At 42.2% G+C, this 17,435-nt stretch overlaps 1 protein-coding gene across 11 annotated transcripts in view; it reads left to right on the top strand.

The window, feature by feature from the left end:
- The window catches only part of APBB2 (amyloid beta precursor protein binding family B member 2), a 319,944-nt gene extending 304,157 nt beyond the window's left edge, over window positions 1-15,787 (top strand). For all 11 annotated transcript variants that reach the window (XM_073342186.2, XM_073342194.2, XM_073342189.2 and 8 more), the window contains 5 exons: window positions 3,198-3,285; window positions 6,342-6,425; window positions 7,043-7,158; window positions 8,043-8,222; window positions 10,955-15,787. In XM_073342186.2, the coding sequence (XP_073198287.1) occupies window positions 3,198-3,285; window positions 6,342-6,425; window positions 7,043-7,158; window positions 8,043-8,222; window positions 10,955-11,122 (636 nt within the window). In that variant the 3' untranslated portion in view covers window positions 11,123-15,787. The remainder of the gene's footprint in view (window positions 1-3,197; window positions 3,286-6,341; window positions 6,426-7,042; window positions 7,159-8,042; window positions 8,223-10,954) is intronic.
- The last annotated feature ends 1,648 nt before the right edge of the window (window positions 15,788-17,435 follow it).

Consider the following 17,435-nt stretch of genomic DNA (forward strand, 5'->3'; position numbering starts at 1 on the left):
CCAAAGCAGGAGTTGTGAAATTTTAAAGACTCATCTTCAGAGGATCTCGAGAATGTGGATGATATTGCCTTACTTGGTGAGCCTACTGATCAACTACAACAAATCCTGGAAGAGCTGTGAAAAACTGCAGAATCTATGAAACTTAGGATCAGTGATGATAAAACCAAAGCTATGCATGCCTCCTGTAAAATAGGAATGAATAACTTGATGATGCTTCATGTAAATGGCAATGATATAGAATGGGAGAATCGTTTTATCTGTCGGGGTAGTCATTTGATGGCAGGAAGTTCTATCACCGAAAATGTCACATGTTGGCTCAGTCTTGCATCAGTGATATTTCAGTGTCTTCTAAAGGCCCCTGGGCTGCAGGATGTCTGTGTGATAGCTAAGATATGAGTGTTCAACACAGTAGTGATGACAATACCGTTAGGGCAGAAACGTGGCCATTAAAAAGTGTTGAGGAGAGGAAACTAAACAGGTCTCAGTATCAAAAGTTCCGGCATATTCTTCATGCCCATTGGTTTGATTTTTATCACAAACTTTGAGATACTTACATGATCCTGGCAAGTTGCAGTCCTGCATCGGTTGACAAGAGGATGGCAATGGTGGGGCCATGTACAACTTCCAGAAGAAGGTACACTTTTACAGAAGGTTTATGGAGCTAAGATTGAAAGAAGTAGAACATGAGGCCAACCATGAAGGGGAAGATGCAACTTTGAGGGATTTAAGAAGTCTAAATTGTCCCATACTGACTCTTGCTGAAGGAAGAAGACTTGCAAGAGACTGTTCAAGCTGGAAGTCCATTCTTTGTGCCACCACAGCTACATCATAGCCATGAGAATCTGCTGCTGCCACTCGCTTTGCAGTTTAGACTATGCCTTGAAGACTATGGGGTGTTGGGAATTATGTTCCTGGTTTGGCTTTGCAGGTGCTTCTGTGGTCGTGGAGGGTTAGTGGGTGGGTATCTGGGAGTGAGCTGGATGCTAATCCCTTCTTCATCCCCTTTAAGCTGTCCTGACTCTCAGTAATATTACACTGAGGTAAGTGACTAGGAAACAGAAAATGGCCTTATTCAAAAAAGCAAAGGGCAGACCAGCGAGCTATGCTGTGAAGTTATTCACCAAGATGGTCTCCTCTGAAGTGCTGTAGGAGTGGAAGGGAATTATGAGCTATATTGCGGGCAGTTCCCATACAGCTACCCCACAGGGAGCCAGGAGCCTCAAGGCAAATGTCAGGAGGAAAACAGGTAGATGTATAGGTGCCCTTTACACCATGCGCTTGTGAACAGTTGATGGTTTGGGCTTTCCCATGAGACAGAAGCTGGTTGCCCTGTCAGACCAGCCACCATTTTGAGAATGTGTATGTGGGGGGCGGAGGCCAAATGAAGGGGGACAGAGAGGTCTGAAGGATGTGGGAACTGGAAATCAGAAAGGCTTCTAGCTCACATCCACACAAAGTGGGGCACTGGAACAGAAGTTAGCACAGCGGTATAGTGTAATAATAAATTGTAAAGGTCAATACTTACATGCCAAGGTTCCTTTGATAGGATCTGCCTCCTCAGTCCCGGGCTGGTTTGTGTCTGGGAATCAAGCTGGCTTCCAACATGGCCACCCTCAGAGTCCTGAGTCCTGAAGAGATCATGACTTTCTAGGGAGAGCTCTTCACTGCGCTGCTTGTGTTCTTCCTCCAATGACTCTTGTCGCTCATCCTCAGTAGGAGGTGGGAGAAGGGGGTACAGCTGTGCACAGGATCCACAACCTTCTTGGGTTTATAGCGGTGTAATTGTTTAATATCCTGTCCAGCTCTTCAAAAAATAGATCGCTTATATTTCCACACTCTTCTTACATCTTGGGTTGTTGTGTACAGTCTCCTGAGCTGTTTGCTCTTTATCTGGTACTAGTTGGTGTCCTTGTGGACAACTGGCTAGCAATGTCCACCAACACTTCTTTATTCTGGTGGCTGGCCCCAAGAGCTTGCTGGCCTGCTGCTTTTCCCCAGATGGCAGTGAGATCTAGGGTCTCAGCATGGCACCAAGCCGCTGTTAGAGCCACGTTGTAGAGGCTGCTGGAGTAATATTGCTGTAATACCAATATATTGGACTCCAGGAGTAAATGGTCTGATCCTGCCAGATGAAGGATATGTCGTCTTGTCAGTTTGACTCCAGAGCAGTGGGAGGGGACGCAGGTAAACAGATAGGTCGCTTATACATGTCTGCAAAGCAGTGTGGGATAGCAGTTGGAGAACGGCCAAAGTAGTGTGAAGCAGCATTGTGTGTATACTAACAATAGACCGCGTTCGCTAAGTTTGCATCCAACTTGAAAGAAGACTCCAGAGTTTGCGATAAATGTGGAGTTAGTGCACTCGAAGGAACGATGTTGCTTGTGCACAGGCATTTGTAGGCCAAACAGCCTGAGTTAGTGTGGATTTAAACCCCCGGTGTAGACAATCCCTCAATGATAGTTATGGCTCTGAGTCAGCTAAGCAATTAACTACGTTCTTACATACCACTGGATGGACTTGTTCTACTGAATCAGGGCCTTATTCCTAAGCTAACAAACTCTCATCAACAGCTCTCATTTTATTCAGCCCAGAATATGAATATTGCCTCATAAACAGAAAGCAACCTCAAGTATAATAATCACAAACCAAGGGAGCCACTGTGAGAGCCATGATCTTAGAGCAGGTGTTTCTGCCTCCAGGCCCTGTGCTCAGACCACTAGACCTCTCTGTAAAGTTTAATTAAAATGGCAGTTTGTTTATTACTAAGACATAAACAAAATGTAGTTGTACATCACACTCCAACACAGCCACGGTCACAGCGGTAACTTTTCTCAGGAGGGTAAATGTAAATAGGTAGATCAGAAATGTGCACGGGATGACAAGTGCCTCTTCCCTTTTTATTTGCATAGATTTATTTATACTTCTTTCTATCTCGTTCCTCACTACAGGTTTTGAATGTTTAAACTGCTAATTTTCACTTCACTTTTCGTATCCGTGTGTAGCTCTAAGTCCCGCAAAGAGAGAACTGTAAATAAACCGAAAGAAAATTAATTTTAGTATCTCTTTTGGTCCTTTGAACTCTGACTGATTGCAGACTTCCCAGATTAGGGGTGTAATGAGAGTAGCAAGTGTATACTTGGAGTTGCTACTGTACTATATCTTGGGGGAAAATGCTGTTTTATTGCCGTCTTCTCCAGATTATGGCTGAACGGAAGAATGCTAAAGCTGTGGCTTGCAGCTCTTTACAGGAACGGACAAATGTCACCCTGGATGTTCCCCTGCAAGGTACTGTGTGCCAGAATTAACTTTATATTATGGTCCAGTTTTAGATACAGTCCCTTAATGTTGTACTGAACAAAAATTGAGCTGAAAGGAAGGCTAACAGTGTCTTTTAGACAGTGTATCTGATGATGTCACAGCAAAATACTTTTATTAGTAATGTTGACAGTAGTGCAATTCTGCTCAGTTATGGCAACTTGTTTATTTCTTCTGGTTTCTTTCAAAATATGTAAATTTCACAGCTCAGTAGTGGAAATGATATGCCAGATCTGCATAAAAACAAAATATTTCCAATTAATCAATGGGTTCAGAGGAGTTATAGCAGATCCAAACCCTTCCTGGATTTCAGCATCAATGTGAGCTTCAAAGGCTGATGAGCAAGCAAATCTTCCAGCCAACTGTGTGCTGCACCCTGTAGCGTGGGGTAAAAGAAAAATGGCTTTGTGTTTCTTTCTCTTAGCGTAATGGTTGATATGTTGAAAGCAGCCCAGGAGACTTACACACAGTAACTAATGCAAGGTATATGTTTTAAATCCACTTGCCTGCACTGAATATCTCAACTCACTGCTATTTGTTGTTCATGGGGATTTTTTATTTGCATCAGCTGTTCACACAGACATTGGTTTCTCCTGGCACAGAGAGAGCATGTTCATAGGCATGGTTTAAAAACACAGGGCTAGATTCACAAAGGGAATCCATCTCTCCTGTTGAGGCTATTCTACTTTGTATGAAAAATGTAAATAGTCATTAGATCAGAGAGGAAAAGAGTGAGAGTGACTCTCTAGCCCAGTGGCTAAGGCACCCACCTGGGAGACCCAGGTTCCAGTCCCTGTTCCAGTGACTCTTCTTTTTAAGTATTTCATACAAAGTGGAACAGTCTCAACAGGAGAAACTGAAAAAGACCCACCCTAGAATACCACATAATCCAGCAATTAGGGCATTCACCTGGGAGGTGGGAGACTTTGGTTCAAGTCCCCTCTCCTCTGTCAGAGTGGTGATTTGAACTGGGGTCTCCCACATCCTGAGTGAGTGCTCTAACCACTGGGCAATATGGGGTAAGGGGTGGGGGGAAACTGCTACTTCTGCTCCTATTTCACTGAAAAAGCACTGACCTGGCTTAGGTGCCTAACTCCAGGGGGTGGTTCATGGCTATGAATCCAAAGTGGAGATAACTGCTTCCATCTGGCCTGGAGTTAGGTGCCCAACTTCCTTTGAGAGGAGGAGCTTAGGCCCTGCCCCTCTCCTCAGTATTTCCGATTGGCTAGCTCAGATGGCTCTCTGCTCAGTGTGCCAGCTGTTGAGAGTCCTCTTCTTAGGACTTGTCTACACAGTGAGTGCCCAGGGTGCGAATTTAAAGCGTACCAGCTTGCTGCACAGGTGAAAGCCAAGTGGATGTTGCCACAGCACAGTGAAAGTCCCAGGGTGCAGCTTAGCGTTCTGCTGCTTGAAAGCATAGTTTGATAAGCCAGACTCCAGGACATCCACTTCTGTAGCAGTGTCCAAATGGCGAGTTACTGTGCAGTGACCTGATGCGTTGTGGATAGGGTTCGCAGGTGTCCAGTTTTCTACTGGAACGCCTGATCGAAAAGGGACCCTGGCAGCTCCAGTCAGCACTGCTGACCGGGCTGTTAAAAGTCTGGTCAGCAGCACAGTGGGGCTAAGGCAGGCTCCCTGGCTCCGCGCAGCTCCCGGAAGCAGCCGGCATGTCCCTGTGGCCCCTAGGCGCAGGAGTGATCAGGGAAGGTCCATGCGCTGTCCCAGCATCGGCTCCACAGCTCCCATTGGCTGGGACCGTAGCCAGTGGGAGCTGTGAAGATGGTGCCTGCGGGCGCAGGCAGCGCACACCATGCCGAGCTGCCTGGCCATGCCTCCTCCTAGGAGTCAGACATGCCGGTCACTTCTGGGAGCAGTGCGGAGCCAGAGCAGGCAGGGAGCCTGCCTTAGCCCTGCTGCGTCGCCAACCGGGAGCCACCTGAGGTAAGTGCTGCCCGGCTGGAGCCCACACCCTGAACCCCCTCCCACACCCTAACCCAGTGCCCCAGTCCTGAGCCCCCTCCCACACCCAAACTCCCTTCCGGAGCCCACACTCTCTCCTGCAACCCCAACCACAGCCCTGAGTTCCCTCCCGCAGCCAAACTCCCTCCCGGAGCCCACCCCCCGAACCTCCTCCCATACCCCAACCTCCTGCCCCAGCCCTGAGCCCCCTCCCGCACTCCAAACCCCTCGGCCCCAGCCTGGAGCCCCCTCCAGAACACACAACACGTCATCCCCAGTCCCACCCCAGAGCCTGCAGCCCCAGCCTGGACCCTCCTCCCGCAACCTGAACCCCTAATGTCTGCCCCACCCCAGAGTCCTCACCCCCTCCCACACTCCAACCCTCTGCCCCTGAGCACATGCTGCTGGTTGTTCGCACTGTGCTAATCAGCTGGGCAGCACTTGAATCTCTCCTGCACAGCCGCCCAAGCACGCAGCTTACAGGGAACACAGGTGTTTGGTTTTGTGCAATTAGAAAGTTGGCAATCCTAGCTGTAGATTCATACCCTGGCTTGCTGCACATTAATTTGCCATATAGGCAATCCCTCAATCTCCTCACTTTCCCCATGCATTGTCTATATAGCCTGGACACCTAACTCAGGGCTCTGTGCTCTACTGGGTGGTAGGACACACAAAGTTAGGTACTGCAACATCGAGCCAACACTCCGTTTGTGGAACTAGCCCTTAGAGGCCAAATTGTACATGGCTGTGCTGGATATAAGGCCAGCCCTGTATATATGCTCATACCTTAGAGACATATTCATGCAAGTTTTCTAAATGTTTTGAACACAATCCTATTTTTAGTGTACATGAATTGGAAGTTGTATCATCTTCCTCCTTAATTCCCCTGGAAATCACTTAACATCTTCTTGTATGAGCTAGAAGGAGTGCAGATCTATTTTAATCAATACAGTATTTTCGGAGTAAAATTACTTGGTAAGCTATTTCTTCTGTCTGTGCAATAAAAGTGTGTTTTACTTGCTCGTGAATGTTGATAAACAGCATTGATTTTTTTTGTTCCCATGCAGTAGATTTCCCAACACCAAAGACAGAGCTGGTACAGAAGTTCCACGTCCAGTACTTGGGCATGTTACCTGTAGTTAAACCAGTGGGTATGTAACACCATTGTTCTTAACTGATGCTAGAAGGGACTTACATAAAATCTGAAAGGGCTAGATTCTGGCTACATGTGCACTGGTAAAGTAAAGTTCAAGGAGCAACAACGCTCTTTACTTGTGTTCTGGATGCACAGGGGTCAGCACTAAGCCTCCACATAAGAAGAAGAGAATGGGGCTGTCTAGTGCTCATGGTCTCACTCAGGCTTATGCTTCTTCAGCCAGAATGTTTTGGGAAGGCTGCTGAGACAAAGCCCTTTGCAGCGCCCTCTCCCAACATGAGCAGTGACAATTAAAAAGTCAGAAGGGAGTTGTAAGTGCATAGGACTGGAGTGAGATGCTACCTGAACAAACTGCCGTCCCAGTGTTTTAAGCCTCCTAGGAGAAGACTGGCAACTAATTCTGTTTTTACAAGGTGATGAAAAATAAAGGGATAGCAGGAGCTAGTCATTTTTTTCTTACACCCCCGCCATCAGAATGTTTTTAGCTAAGAAATCTAAAGCAACGTCTTTTCTGTGCTTCCAGGTGAAAAAAATAATTTCTTCTAGATTTTTTTTTATGTATTCATTTTATACATTTTTTTTTATCCCACTCTCCCTCCCTCTACATTTTAGGTATGGATACGCTGAACAGTGCCATAGAAAACCTTATGGCTTCCTCTAGCAAAGAGGAGTGGATGCCAGTTACCATGAATGTTGCTGATGCTACTGTGACGGTCATCAATGAAAGAGTAAGTTAGGAATAGATTAACATAATAGTTTTAATAGTGCAGTCTCAGAAAGCTGGAAAGACCCCCCATCTGTAATAGAATATTTGTTTGTATTAGAGTGTATTCTTTTGTTTCACTTGACGTTTCCCTCCAGTAATGTAAGCTGTGCACAACGGGACCATTTAGTAAAGACTGAGATTTTAAAAAAAATCTTACAATTGAACTCCCACTTTTATGTTAAAGCGCAGCACATCAAGGTTCTTACCAGTCACTTCTGCTCGGCTCAGTTTTATTTGCCCCTTCAAAACATGCCCTTAGAAAGAAATTGTAAATGTTTGAGGTATAAAAAAATAAGTATCAGCATTACCTTTTCCTGGGGTTTTTGGGACCCAAATACTGCAAGCCTAACCCCTGGGCCAAGAGTCCTGAATACTAAGATTTGCTCTGTCCTCCTCTGCAATTTAGCAAAGACAAGGAATCTTTCAGACTCTGTTTCGTGCTGCTGCTTTATACAAAGCATTTTCCCAGAAGACCAGTAGAGTGACACTTTCAAGAAATAGGTCTGTTTCACTGCTGCTGTGTCCCCAGGGTAAAATCCCTATTCAATATGGATAAGTATTTTTTTTTTTTTTTGAAGACTTACCACGGTCAGTCTTTTCTAAACTGAAATAACCTAAAATCTGTGGTGTTCCCAATACCAACTGCTTTGGTCTCTCTTCTTCTTGTATTTTAGAAGGGTTAATTGAGTTCAGCACATAGCACATTGTTAATGCTGTACAGATAAATCATAAGAGTTCAGCGCTACTGCTACAGTTTCACCAGGGATTTTAGAAACATCAATGAAATAGCTCAAAAAGTTGTATTGACTACAGTGTAGTAATGAGCGATCATTGCTTCATAACCAGAATGAAGAACAAATCATAGTGGAATGTCGTGTTCGGTTCCTGTCCTTTATGGGAGTGGGCAAGGATGTCCATACATTTGCCTTCATTATGGATACAGGGAACCAGCATTTTGAATCCCATGTTTTTTGGTGTGAACCAAATGCAGGCAATGTATCAGAAGCTGTTCAGGCTGCATGTATGGTAAGTGATCTTTTTCAGAGTGAACTGTAGTACTTAGCTCTTTCACTAATTCTATAATTAGTAATAATTGTAAATTTGCAATTATATGAAATCCCTATAGAATCATAGAATATCAGGGTTGGAAGGGACCTCATGAGGTCATCTAGTCCAACCCCCTGCTCAAAGCAGGACCAATCCCCAATTAAATCATCCCAGCCAGGGCTTTGTCAAGCCTGACCTTAAAAACTTCTAAGGAAGGAGATTCTACCACCTCCCTAAGTAACGCATTCCATTGTTTCACCACCCTCCTAGTGAAAAAGTTTTTCCTAATATCCAACCTAAATCTCCCCCACTGCAACTTGAGACCATTACTCCTTGTCCTGTCCTCTTCTACCACTGAGAATAGTCTAGAACCATCCTCTCTGGAACCACCTCTCACTGGCATCCCTAGGTCCTTTTCCGCAGAACTGCTGCCTAGCCATTCGGTCCCTAGTCTGTAGCGGTGCATTGGATTCTTCCGTCCTAAGTGCAGGACCCTGCACTTATCCTTATTGAACCTCATCAGATTTCTTTCTGTAATATTTAAAGAACTGAAAAAACTGGTATCTTTAATGCAAAATAAATAAATAAATCTTTGAGAATTTAAATAATGCTCCTATAGCAACCTTACCTATTTAGGCGAAAGTGATTATGAAATGATAGATTTCATGATCCTAGGGAAAGGAATGAGTAACAGCAGCAGAATACGGATAATGGACTTCAACAAGGCAGACTATAGAACAAGCTCAGAACTTGTAGGTGAGGTCCCATGGAGGAAAGTCTAAAGGAAAAAGCAGTTCAGGAGAGCAGTTTCTCAACGACGCAACAGTAAAGGCACAACAATAAACACATCTCAGTGTGAAGGAAAGACAGGAAGAATAGTAAGAGGACAATAAAGCTCCATCAGGGGCTCTTTAATTACCCCAAAATCAAAAAGGAATCCTACAAAAAGTGAAAACATGAACAAATTGCTAAAGATGAATACAAAAGAACAGCACAAGCATGTAGAGTCAGAAAGGCTAAGGCACAAAATGAATTACACCGAGCAATGGACATAAAAGGGCAATAAGAAGATGTTCAATAAATCCATTAGGAGCAAGGGAAGATGAAGGAACATGTAGATCCACAACTTAACAGGGAATGAGAGCTAATGATAGATGACATGCAAGAACGCTGTGGTGTTTAATGCCTATGTTGCCTCAGTCTTCTCTAAAAGAAAGTTGTGACTGGATGCATAATATTAACAATTTATATTCACCAAAAGGGAGAAGGAGTGCAAGCACAAATAGGGAAAGGACAGGTTAATGAATATTTAGATCAGTTAGATGCAGTGGTGAGCTGGAACCGGTTGTTAAAATTAGAAGATCTTTTAGAACCGGTTGTCCCATGAGGGAGGTTTAGTTTAAATATTAGTAAAATCTTTAACTGTAAGGATAGTTAAGCACTGAAATAGGTAATCAGCATGGTTGTGGAATCTCCATCAATAGAGGTTTTTAAGAATGTGTTAGACTTACCCCTGTCAGGGATGGCCTTAGGTGTACTTGGTCCTGCCTCAGCACAAGGGGCTGAGATAGATGACTTGTTGAGGTCCCTCCCAGCCCTACATTTCTGTGATTCTATCTCCTACCCCTTTCCATGTCTACAATGTGATGAAGGGCCCTTTTATTCTCATTACAAGATCATCTTACACTGGGCAGTTTGACATATATTTTACAAATATAGATAAACTATAGGCCTGTATGCAAATATGCCATTCAATAATTGGAGTAAATTTTCAAATTATACAAGTAAATTGACCCATGAGATGCTTTCATTCACTTCTAAAATAAGACCCTGAAATTTCCGCAATATATGCTCCTTTAAAATAACTAAGTTTGATTCCTGTACTGAAGAATTTTAGATCAAAGATAAAGACTTTGTAGCACATTTTGAAAAACAATAACAGCAAGAAAAAAAAAAGGCAAGAAAATTATTAATAATTATTTACGTTATCCTAGGGCCGAGAAGCTCCATTCATGGACCAGAACCCTATTGTCCCATGTGCACAAACACAGAATAGGCAGTCTGAGCCCCAAAGAACTCATACACAATGTTACTAAGATTGTATGTGCATTTGGGATATGTCTGAGGGGCTGAAATATTTATTCTGATCACTGGGCCAGGGCCAGCGCTTCTAAAAGTTTCGGTCTGCCAGGGTGTCCCTAGGCCTGGAAAGTGTTCTGTCATTGGACCGTTAAAATAATTTAATTCTTATTTTATTTTGGTTTTCCCCTCCATTTCACTTCCAACGTGAGTGTAGCAGCCAATGAGGCATAAGCTGCTGAAGTTAGAGATTAGTGCTTCGTCCCATTTTCAAGATGCACTTTGGAGTTTTGGAGGCAATACAGCTAAAGCTCCAGCAGTTCCCAAGGGCATGGCTGTTACAGGTGTCTGGGGGGAAATAAATAATAAGACTGAGGGGGAGTTTCAGCTTTTCACACACATCAGTGTAATTCAGCATTTGTTTCTAGTCTGTTCTTGAAATAGCCTTTAAAATAGTCACTGATCCCTTAGTTTAGCAGTGGGTTTTTTGGCCCCAGTCCAGGCTGGATTGAATCTAGCAAGTTCAAAGGTAGAGTTTGCCGGTAATGTATAAAAAGTACTGAATTTAAGATTCTGATGAGAAGCTATTGAAATGCACTAATGATTATGGAACACATTTTGCTTTGTTGCAGTTACGGTATCAGAAGTGCCTGGTAGCCAGACCCCCTTCACAGAAAGCTCGACCACCCCCTCCTCCTGCAGACTCGATGACCAGAAGAGTCACAACTAATGTCAAACGTGGAGTCTTGTCCCTTATTGACACTTTAAAACAGAAACGCCCTGTTTCTGAGATGCCATAGCTGCCCAAGGGAAAGGATTCTTGTGACACTTAATTGAAGATACAGTGGCTACGCTAAAGAAAATGAACTGATGATGTTTGACCTTCCATTTTAAATTGCTGATGCTTTGTCTTCAACGAATTTATCCTTATCAAAACAATGTTAGACAAGCATGTTCTCTCGTTCTTGCCATCATCATGTGATATGAAAAGACGCATGAATAATTTTTTTGCTGTCAATGAGTTACATCATGAGCAGTGGAAGGTCTGTTTCTGATTGTAAATATACTGAACATTACCTAAATTCACACCCAAAAAGCATATGGCCACGTCCCTCCTAGTGAACTAACGTTAAAGTCCTTGGAGTGAATGATGCCTGAATTATAGTTTCACCATCTTCTTGAGCTGGATTTGTCACAAGCAACCCTTAAATCCTACAGCACTTTGCCCTGTTTTCAACACTGGAGTAGGTACCAAGTATTAGTTACCATTAAATTACTGTGGTATAAATACCAAGTTTTATTTTTTACAAAGCTGCCCCTGTTAGTTTTAAAATGTGCATTGGCATTGGTTTAGGAACCACTGTATAATTTTGCCTGACATGCTTTTGAACCACGGTGACCATATTTCACTTATTGTTTATATATTATTGTTATGGAGAAGAAAAGTTTTGAATAATTCAGAGCAGGATGCATCAGCTTTAGCCTTTTGCCCTAAAACAGACAAATGCATCAGGGGCCTGTTAAATCTATTCTCCAAAATCCTACATGGTGCAACAAAAATGTCATTTATTTAACTGTGGGCTCCAACCATCTATGATTAAGAGAGGGACCTATTCAGAACCGTTATATATGGCACAAACTAGAAAGCTACATATTTTCCCTGTATTACTCCTTGTGTGTACAAACTTTCATTGAAGGCCCGATCACACAGTTCTTTCATTTGGAGTTTGGTGCTGAGTTAATATTTACATGAGATGCAAAAGGACTATCCCGTTTTTGTTGTGCAGACCTATTCTCATTTATACCATGATGAAATTTCATTTTACTTTAATGCCCTTGCTGTAGCAGCTCTCAACAAAGGAATGATGCAGCTGTTCTCTGATGTGATGGAGCTAAATGTAGAGTAACCTGATTTCAGTGCTTTTGCTCCAGAAGCTCCAGCTAGCTGTGTTAGTCCACTCTACTGTAAATTCCTTGGCAACAAACTATGCAGTATTGCCCCTTACAATCGTACATGTGCTAACCTTTGAATGCACTTATATGCTTATCTTTTTCTTTGTTTTTTCCCCTTGCCCTCTGTCTTATTACAACTGCAGGTTGGTACATACAATAGAAATGAAAAGTGCAGATGTTTTTACCAGTGTTAAAATTTTTCTGCCTCCATTTTAGACATCTACTTGGAAGGCTGAACCATCTGGGTATGCTGACACTGTAATTTTAAAGGGACATGTCAAGGCTGATAGGCCCAGAATTTGACCTAGCTTTCTCTTTATATCTATTCCCTAGGGGCTTTTTGTTTTAAATGAATGGTTGCATCTTTTCTTTTTTTAAAATTGATCCCAGTTGCTACCCAGGAGCTACCCCAGTAACAAACAAATCAGGCTGTGGATGAACTTGACATGACTGAAATGTGACCATACTGGCAAGTGAAGGGCTGATGCTCTACTGGTGTAAAGAGGTGCAGCTCCATGAACACTAGCTGAGGAGCCAGTGCCCTGAAATCCTAACTGGTACCTACAATGGGGCTCTGACCTGGCTGAGGCCTCTAAGCACTACGGCAATATAAAGAATAATACAACCCACTAGCATACACTTAGCTAAAACACTTGCCTGCGGTCCCAATTCAGCAAGATATTTAAGCATGTGCTTAATATTTTAAATCCATGTTTAAAATTATGCAAGTGCTTAAGCCCCAGTGCAGCAAGGTATTTATGTACCGCAATCCTGTTCGGAGAACCAAGGCTACAAGAAGAAACTTGCACTCACATTCACTCCTTTGTTTCTCTCGGTTCCAGTAGTGGTAATCTCAGTGGTTTCCACTGGGAACAGGGCTGATACCATTTTTTTTTTTCCACAATGGTTATCAGCAGCCATCAGATGGTAACCCCACCTAGCCACCACCACCCTGGATCATATTAAAATCACTGATCTAGAGACATAAGATGCTGTATTCATTGTCACTCCCCAGATTCAGCCTGTTACCGGTTTTTTAATTATAGCAAATACCTTGACAGTGTCCTTTTACAGTTCCAGTTTGAAACTTTCCCAGGATTCAGATTTGCAATGAGTTTTAAATAGTATAAATACATTCCATAGGAGATCCACTGCATCTGTGTGATGCTGCCGCCCCATGATGGCAGATCAGGACCTCCCTTTGTAATTCAACAGACATGTTAAAAAGCTGTTGTTTTTATTCTCTACTTGGTGTGGTTCGGTTTCCTGTTGTGAGGACCATGAGTGCTTAGCTTGCTTTCAGCAGCAAAGCATATAGAGAGAGTCAGGGATGCAGTTGCAGTAGGTATTGAAAAGACAATGGACAGGAATGTATTGAAAAGTCACAGATCATCTGCAGATATTTTGTTTTTAAAATACCTTTGTTTATTTTACCAAAATACTGATTAAGACCTTGATTCTGCAAAACCTAGGCATGTGCTTTATAAGCACATTAGTCTCACTAGCTTCAACAGGATGACCCATGCTCTTACCGGTTATGCATATACCTAAGTGTTTGCAGGATCAAGGCCTAATTTTGTAAAACCAATTATATTAAAACACGATGTTGACTTACTTTCTGCCATGGCCAAAAATTATGGTTGGTGCATGTGTGAGAGCAAATGCCATTGTTTTACCCAAGTTGTAGTGACACTTCAGTTACCTATGCATTCTCTGTATCTCGTGTTTCTGTGAGTAGGCATACACTCTGCCTTGTATGTCTCACGTCATTTTTGAATTAACCTGTTAAATACAGCTTAAAATATTTTTATTTTATTTATTCTATTTTTACTGAAATAGCCTGCATTATGATGTTGATGTACTATCTTTACTGGACACGATCTCACAACATATCCAGTGCTAAGTAATCGCCGTGTACTATAGGTTGCCTAAAAAGGTGGGTTTTGTAATTATTTGTAGTCACATTTTTATTGGAGTATGTAGAAGAAATGGCAAAACAATGTGTAAAGCTAATTTCTCTTATTTTATAAATGCAAATAGCAAGTTAGAGGCAGATATCACAGGCCACCTCATTAATATGCTCCATTGCAGAAGCAAGGAGATATATAGCCACAGCCAATGTCTATAGCTTAAAGCCTTTCCTTTGAGTTGCTGCAGTTTTTAGTTTTTATTTAAACCACTTATGATTTCATCTGGAAAAAAAAGAACCACCTACAGATTGCCTGAAAGGACACTGATCCCACTTACAGAATAATGAGTTCTTAGTGATAAACTTCGTGTAAAGAGCTACCTGTACCTCTTCACACGCAAAAAGAAGTCCTTCCTTAGATTTGCAGGATATAAAGCTATGGAATAAGTAAGACTGTTCTGTGTCATTTACTAAGATTTCTAAATCCCTTTTCTTTTAATTATATCAAACATGTCAGTGAAGCAGGGATATAAAACTGTTAGTAAATCACATGTGAAAACAGCTATTTTTACTTTAATAGCTGATACCGGCTCAGCCTTTACAGCTTTAACATTAACACTGTTACTTCTATCTGTGCAGGCTTAGTTATTTTAATATATTGCTAAAATCCTGTTTTGTACAGTCACCAAACAAAGGTTTGATTTATCTTGGTAGTTGCAAAAGAGAAAGGGAAAATGCACACTGTTTATCAGTCAGAGCTCAGTGTTATATAAAGCAGCTGATTGACACTGAAAATAACTTTTTTTTTTTGCTGTTGACCACTTTTACACATTGATATGTAATCTGTTGTGAGAATAAATTTAGCTGCATAAATGCTTGAGTCACTTGTCACTAGTCCATGAAGTTTGGAAAGTAGTTCATTTCTTGGGACAGAAACTTGGTGGGGGGGGGAGGAGAAAGACTCTCTGTATTTACTGTTTGTTTAGAAAAGATACCAGTACATTGGACATTTCAGAAGAGAGACCATGTATTTTCTGAATTATTCAGTGGTAAATGTTAAGCCAGTATTAAGGAAAAGGTGGCACTATGATTTGCCCTAATGCCCAGCTTGAAATATAAATTGCTTTTAAGTCCTAGAAAGCATATTTTTAATGGATGGAGGCGTAAGAGGAAGTCAGATTTGTCTGTTTTAAAGCTTTGGTCATGGGCTATACAGCCTTTTACTTGTATGTTGCTGGTGCAATTCTGGGTCACGGTGGGACTACCTAAAATTTGCCACCAGCTGATGGCAAAAGTGGTTTGTGAACCAAGTTGTTCTCTAGCATCATATTGATCACTGCTGGCTCTTGGATGATCTGGTCAGAGACTGAACCAGCGCCGGAGATCTAGTCTTCGATCAGGATGAGACCCATTGGTGGGACAGCAGATGGAAACTTGCACTACCGTGCTGTACCCCATATGTGAATAGAACTTCCACTGCCAGAGCTGTCAACTAGCACCTTTGAATGAGCACACTGTTTTTATTTTTAAAAGAGACCGTTTATACTTAGTTTATTGTTATAACACCCACTGTGCATTATTAAAAATGAAAAGATTTAAAAACCCACTCTTTTGCCTTCCCTTTCCCAACTACAGGATCTCACACCTACTTTGAGCCATGCTTAGTAACTATATTTAAAATAAAATGAATATAATTTTCCCTTTATATTTTCCATTCCCTTTCTCTAAACTGCAGCTTCTTTTTTCATCCCCATTGTGAACTATCATTGTAAAATAGCGTCACTTTGTTCTCCTGCTTTTTTCCAGTTGTACGTTGCAAGCATAGGACTCGAGCCAGGAGCCTTACAATCTGCCCCGAAGGAGACCAGAGAATGAATTATGATTCACTCACAATTCTTCCCCTGGCATTTGGGAAGGAGAAGTTCACCCCTTTTCATGGATCTGTTTACTCTTGACCAGTGAGGGTGGGTGTGTGGAGCCAAGGCTGCTCCTGTTTACTCACGGTGAGGTAATGGGTGAGCAGCACAAAACTTTTAGCTATTAGAATTATTTCTCTTGTTAAATAGATCACATTCAGCAGCACTTAGTAGGAAAACTCACCTTTTATGAGCACAGGTTCGTTTGTTTCTTTCCTTCCCCTATTTTTCTTTGTTTCTCTCCCTCCTTTCTTCCTTCTATATTTCCCTGTTGGGAGCAATTCTCAATTTTCTACTTTAGATTTCACTCCGCCCCCCCTTGCCCTCATCTAAAATGATCACCAGCAGCTAATATTGACATTTGAAATGTTATCATTAGGCTTAAAATTAACATCTTAATTAGATGAATTATCTCTAACTGGTGTCAGGGTTGGCACAAAGAATCAGGAAGTCATAACTGATTCCAGGTACTTAATTTCATTTTCCCCCCATGTCTGGGCTCTTCTGGGTGGTTGGAGAGGGAAGCCATCCTTTGCTAGGCGCTCCTGTAGATTGCAGTAGATCTACATGCGTTCCTGTCCTGCACAACCCAGCTGGCACACAGGCAATGGAGCAGCCACTTTGTTTTTTCCCTGCAGTGCAGAAGTAGGCCTGTCAGTGAGCCGTCGCAGCAGGTAAAGCTTTCAGGTCACACTGAAGGTGCTGCTAGGGCTGCAAGGGAAGCAGTACCCCCTACCACCTCCTCAGAGCAATGCAAATACTCGTTTTTAAATGGCAGGCAGCATATTTATTTCATAATCAAATACAAATTTGAGTCTCAAGGACCACCCCTTGGATGCCAGTGATCTAATGCATGGCTTATTGGTTGTAAGTTCCCTTCTTTGTATTTTATGTCGTGGAGGGTGCAAAACCAGTTTTGCTTATTCCATTTCTGAATCAAACCCTTGTCAAAGTAGGCGCATTTATCTAGCTCTCCTTTAGAGTGTCTGTACGGAGTATGGAATGTAGACACACTAATACCTCCTACTTTATTTTATTGGAGAACTAGGACAGTTTAGTAAAGGTACCAATACACTGGACCCAAGTGAAATGGGGGGGGGGGGAGGAATACTTTTAATATTTATGAAGTACACACTTCTGATTTAAATTATAAATTGGATAGAAAGTTAATAAAACCAATCCTATTAAAAAATACGTTGCATAATACTTCTGAAGTTGCTAGTTGGGTTAAATATCTTAAGCTAGTAAGAACAATTCTGAATACAAATATCCACTAATCATTTCAAACAGGAAGGAAGTTCTGAAGTTCCACCCAAATTTCAGAGTTAAGATGGT

This window comes from Lepidochelys kempii, chromosome 4 (genome assembly GCF_965140285.1).
Source record: "Lepidochelys kempii isolate rLepKem1 chromosome 4, rLepKem1.hap1, whole genome shotgun sequence".
Taxonomy (NCBI): domain Eukaryota; kingdom Metazoa; phylum Chordata; order Testudines; family Cheloniidae; genus Lepidochelys; species Lepidochelys kempii.